The sequence below is a fragment of the Dysidea avara genome, chromosome 4, assembly GCF_963678975.1.
Source record: "Dysidea avara chromosome 4, odDysAvar1.4, whole genome shotgun sequence".
Taxonomy (NCBI): domain Eukaryota; kingdom Metazoa; phylum Porifera; class Demospongiae; order Dictyoceratida; family Dysideidae; genus Dysidea; species Dysidea avara.
The window spans coordinates 18,734,974-18,741,031 of record NC_089275.1 but is presented as its reverse complement, the minus strand read 5'-3'; the positions used below and the strand labels follow the sequence as shown (position 1 = coordinate 18,741,031).

Below are 6,058 nucleotides of genomic sequence, written 5' to 3'. Positions count from 1 at the left end.
CACGAGGCTCTACAATAAGATTGACGACTTGTTTAACTCTGAGACCGACGATTATACTATCACAACCTTGACTACTGCCGTCGAACAACTGAGCAGCAAACAGACTAAGATCGCTGAGCTAGATGAACGGATCACCACGCTGATTAAGGAACCTGAGGAGCTCACTGAGGCTATGATCGAAGCTGGAGAACTCGAGGACTCAATCATGGATAAGATTGCTAAGGTGAAGAGGTTTATAGAGCTAAATAAGAACAGTGTAAAGCCACATACATTGATAAACCCCACCACTCAACCATCAACTGAGATGGGTCCATTACTATCAAATCCACACATACAGCCTATGAGCTCAGCCACTATCACTAGAAGCTAGTCCACTGTTAAACTCTACACACCAGACTGTATCAACCATTGTTAGTAGTGCCCCAACACCGTCCATTGTTAGTCTAGCAACTTAACCAACAGCAAGCAGCAATGCCACAGTCACAACAGTGCCACTCACTACCCCGCTGCTGTTACCTTCTCTAGTGCCTGCTACAAACACCACAGCAAGTCTTAATTCTTTAGCACTTCCAATGTTACCAGTGACCACTATTACAAGTACAACAAGCCTTTCAAGTCATAGCTCTATTACCACCCCAGAACAGAGAAGCCATGTACATGCCTCCTTACAATCTGCTAACAGTCGTCTCCCTAAGCTCACATTGCCTACTTTCTCTGGAGACCCCTTAAGCTGGCAAACTTTCTGGGACTCATTCAATGCAGCAGTGCACACAAATCCTGCCTTAGATGGTATACAAAAGTTCAACTACTTGAAGGCCCAGTTACAAGGAGACGCTGCAAGAGCCATAGCAGGTCTTCCACTCACAGAGCTGAACTACCAGCATTCAGTTGCACTACTTGAAGAGAGATTTGGACAACCCCACAAACTGATCAATGCACACATGCAAGTCCTGTTAGATATGCCTAATGCTACTGCAAGCCTTACCAGTCTCCGTCTGCTTTATGACACAGTTGCAACACACACAAGGGCACTTGCTTCTTTGGGGAAGTCGAAGGACTCGTATGGTGATATAATGGTGTCAGTTATATTGAAGAAGCTCCCTGCAGAGATTAGAAGAAATCTTGCACGAGAACAGGCAAATACTGAATGGACGTTTGACGATTTGACAGCAGCTATTTTGAAAGAGATCAGAGTTCTCGAATCTGGTTACCAACCAACAGATTTACATGCTTCCTCCAGAAGCACAGCGACATTTTATGTTGGATCTAAGAGCAATTTCCCAGGTTCTCACTCAGGTACTAAGAAAAGTACAGCTTGTGTCTTTTGTAAGGGCCCACATCCTTCACACTCCTGTGTTACAACAGATCAGCAAGTACGGATTGACATAGTTAAGAAGGAAAACTTGTGTTTTAACTGTTTGGGCCATCATAAGATCTCTCAATGCACATCCAGATTTCGCTGCAAGAAACGACATCACACAAGTCTGTGCAGCAGTGAGACACCTAGACCCAATGACAGCAGAAGCAGTAACCAAGGTGGTGCATCATCTGATGTTCAAGTTGTCCCTTTCACAACAGCTGGTCTGCTTACTTCAGCACTTAATAGTCACTCCCACAACTATACTTGTTTATTGAAAACAGCTGTTGCCCCTGTTATTGCTGGCTCCATCAAGACACAGGCCAACATCTTATTCGATGAAGGAGCTCAACGCTCATTTATTTCTGCTGAACATGCCACTGAACTGTGCATTCAGCCGACTTCAACACAAGGAATGGCACTAGCATCCTTTGGCACTACTACAGCTTCATACCAAGAGCTTGGCGTGGCAACTGTAGAAATTGAGACGATATCCGGTGAAGTTATTCCAATATCAGTTCTGGTTATACCATCCATAGCAGCTCCTATTCAAAGCTCAATCAACTCTTCAGTCAGAAACATGTTGTATTTACAAGGTCTCAAGTTGGCACACCCAGTAACCTCCAACCATCAATTCAAGATTTCCATACTCATTGGGACCGACTATTATTGGACATTTATCCAAGATCACATAGTCAGAGGAGATGGTCCCACAGCTCAACAATCCAAGCTGGGCTATTTGCTGTCAGGACCAGTACCTTCTCCACTTCTAGAATCATCATCGTCAGTTCTTTTACAACTCACTTCAGCAGTACCTACTCCAGAAGCACCAGATCTAGAACAATTCTGGTCAGTAGAAGCAATTGGCACTACCAGTGACAAATCATCTGACTCATCATTCCTACAGACATACCAAGATACTTGTGTTTATCAGTCACCCACAGGAATGTATGTAGCAAGATTCCCATGGAAGGAAGACAGACCATTCTTACCATCAAATTTTGCCATTTGTCAGAAGAGAACAACTCACCTGCTCAACAAGTTAAGGGGTACTCCACAACTCTTGAAGATCTATGATGAGATAATACTGGAACAAGAGAGACGTGGATTTATTGAGAGGATTATTGATCACAGTACCAACAATACACACTATTTACCACATCGCCCTGTGAAGAAGGATTCCACCACAACACCTGTTCGTATCGTATACGACTGTAGCTGTAGAGAACATTCAAATTCTCCTAGTCTCAATGACTGTTTGATGGTGGGGCCTCCATTCCTTAATAACCTTTGTGCCATCTTACTCAGATTCCGTATCATAATTATGCGCTTTCTACAGACATTGAGAAGGCCTTTTTACATGTTCAGTTGCATAATGATGATCGGAACTTTACTCGCTTCCTATGGCCAAAGCTACCAGATAAACCAGACAGCAAGTTTCAGGCGTACCGCTTTGCAGTTGTACCATTTGGCTCCTGTAGTTCCCCCTTCATGCTTGCTGCTGTTCTTAATCTACATCTAAACAATACGCCTTCACCCATAGCTGATGATATGAAAGAGAATCTATACGTAGATAATATTTTATCAGGCTGTGATACAGAGGAGGAAGTAGTACAGTACTACACTCAAGCTAGAACAATCATGGGTAAGGCAAAGTTTAATCTGTGGTCGTGGTCCTCTAACAGTCAACAGCTCCAAGAACTTGTAGCCAAAGAGAAGACAGGAGATCCTAGCACAACAGTTGGAATTTTGGGGTTACAGTGGAACATAGCAACGGATACTTTGTCGCTCTCCCCAAAGAAGTTGTCCACTAACACAAATCTACTTACCAAGAGAGACATGTTGCAAACATCCTCACAAATCTATGATCCTCTAGGATGGGCTACACCCATTACAATTAAGGCCAAGATACTACTTCAAGATATTTGGCAAAGCAAGCTCTCTTGGGATGAGCCTCTACCAACTGATATCAGAGACAGATGGATCGGTATTCTTGCTGACTTGTTTGAGTTACCCAAGCTAACAGTACCAAGACCCTACTTCACACCATCTAATCAGAGGTACAATACTTGTAACATGTATGTGTTTTCAGATGCCAGCACCAAAGCTTATGGCACAGTAGTGTACTTATGTCAGCAGGGCAAGGTCTGTTTAGTGATGTCCAAGAGCCGAGTTGCTCCTACTAGGACTGTTACACTACCCAAACTAGAGTTAATGGCTGCAGTAATGGCTTCTCGACTAGCTAACTTTGTCAAGTCTTCACTACATAGTTACAATTTGTCTACCAATACTCACTTATGGACTGATAGCCAAATTGTGCTGTATTGGATTTACAAACAGACCAGTTCAAAGCCATTTATCAATCACCGTGTCACTGAAATTGTCAACTCCTTCCCACCTAAGATGTGGTCATTTACTCCAACATCAGACAACCCAGCTGACCTACTTACAAGAGGCATATCAGCCCAGCAGTTATTTTCTTCACAGTTGTGGCTTCAAGGTCCCTGCTGGTTACCATCAGAATCTGAATGGCCCAAGTGGTTGCCAACAGGTATTCTACACATCAACATAGCAGAAGCTGAGGAGGAGGTAGAAGTGACTACACCAGAAGATGACGCCAGCATTACTACAGGTATTTCAAATGTTGTCACCATAACACGCCATAGTAACATCTACAAGTTGTTAGCTGTAACTGCATATGTTTTGAGGTTTACTCACAATTTGTCTCGACAACACACTAGACTAAGTGGACCCTTGAGTGCTTCTGAATTGCAGGCAGCTAAGAAGCTCTGGATCTCAAGTAGCCAGCACTCATGTTTCAAGGAGGAACTCTCCTATTTGATGAAGAGGAGCAAGCACCATTGCCCTACGCTGGTTAAGCAGCTGAGATTGTTCCTTGACAAGAGTAACCTCATACGATGTGGTGGCAGAATACACAATGCCCCTGTAGCAGATGCTGCCAAATTTCCAATTCTACTACCCCCCAAACACTTACTGACTGACATGTTTATACAACAAACACACAAGAAGCTTCACCATGCTGGAGTCAGTACCACCATAACCGCGTTGAGACAAGTCTTCTGGATTCCGACTATTCGACAACGAGTCAAGAAGCAGCTACGCCAGTGTGTGACATGCAATAGACTCATGGGTAAACCTTACCAAGCTCCAGATCCTCCACCGTTACCAAGAATGCGTGTAGAAGCATCTCAGCCATTTAAAGTCACAGGAGTTGACATCACTGGGGCACTGTATGTAAGAGACACAACAGGAGAGAGGAAGGTTTACATATGCTTGTTTACCTGCGCCTGTACTAGGGCAGTGCATTTAGAAATTGTACATGACTTAACTGTGGATAGTTTTTTACTTGCTTTTCGTAGATTCTCAAGTCGAAAGTCACTCCCAACACAGATGCTATCTGACAATGCCTCTACTTATCGTGCTGCTGCGGAGGAAATTAAGGAACTGTTTGAATCTGATGATCTGAAGGAAGCTTTGGGGCGTCAATACGTCACATGGAGTTTTATACCTAAACGGGCCCCATGGTATGGGGGGTTTTGGGAGCGCCTTATAGGCCTCACAAAGCAGGCAGTAAAGAAAACCCTAGGAAGAACGTTTGTATCACTGCAAGTTTTAGAGACAGTTGTTGTCAAGATTGAGAGCATGCTTAACGATCGACCACTTACTTATGTGTCTACCGATATTTCTGACCCTGAACCTCTTACCCCAGCTCACCTCATGTACGGCAGAAGAATAGTGTCTGCTCCACACCCTATTGATGACCAGGAGGAGATCACTGATCCATCCTACTTGACTGACAAAGACATGAGAAAGGCTGTAAACAAGCACTCAAGACTTATTCAACAGTTCTGGCTTCGTTGGAAAAGGGAATATTTAACTGCCCTTAGAGAACTTCACAAAGCTTCAGGAAATAACAAACAGTGCATCAAGAAGGGTGATGTTGTGTTGGTCCATGATGACACCCCAAGACTCCACTGGAAGTTGGCTATAGTGGATGATCTAGTCAAGGGAAATGATGGATTAGTTCGCTCAGCCCACATTTCAACTGCTAACTACAAGACTAATAGACCCATCACCAGACTATATCCGTTGGAAGTTGTCAGCACTCCAAATAACAATTTGACTGGAGAGAGTACAGAGGATAGTTCAACCCCAGTAAGTATGCAACAACAATCTAATACTGATGTTCAATGTGATGGTCCAGTACTACCAAGACCTAAGAGAGCAGCTGCTACTAGAGCTATGAAGAACATTTCAGAGTGGACTAATACACTACGCCGCCCCCCGGAGAAAATGTAGAGAACAGGTTATATAGCGCTTATTATTTAGAATTAGTGTGTACTATTTAGAATGTATTATGTAATGTTTAATCACGTGAGAATACTGTGGCATGTGTTGTGTGTGCTCGAGCTGAGGGGAATCCGTCGACATCACGGCAATCCGGGATAGTTCCAGTTCGTTACGGTTCTGATCGCGAACGTTTTCAGATAAGGCCACACCAAGTCAAACCTTAGTTTCTGGTCACCCGCCCGCATGGAAAACTGGAACCCCAGTTTATGAGGACTATTATTAATATTACAGGCGCTTAAGTGTACGTGACCAAGGACAGTGATTTTTAAACATTGCAAAAGATCGAGATACTCTAATAGAGCAGTCACACTACCCTTAACTTTAATACTA

General features: G+C 43.5%; 1 protein-coding gene across 1 annotated transcript; it reads left to right on the top strand.

The window, feature by feature from the left end:
- The first annotated feature begins 572 nt into the window (after positions 1-572).
- On the top strand, positions 573-5,677 carry LOC136253631 (uncharacterized). Its single transcript, XM_066046295.1, has 2 exons — positions 573-2,490; positions 2,697-5,677. The coding sequence occupies exons 1-2, from the start codon at positions 573-575 to the stop codon at positions 5,675-5,677; spliced, it is 4,899 nt and encodes a 1,632-aa protein (XP_065902367.1).
- Positions 5,678-6,058: the final 381 nt, after the last annotated feature.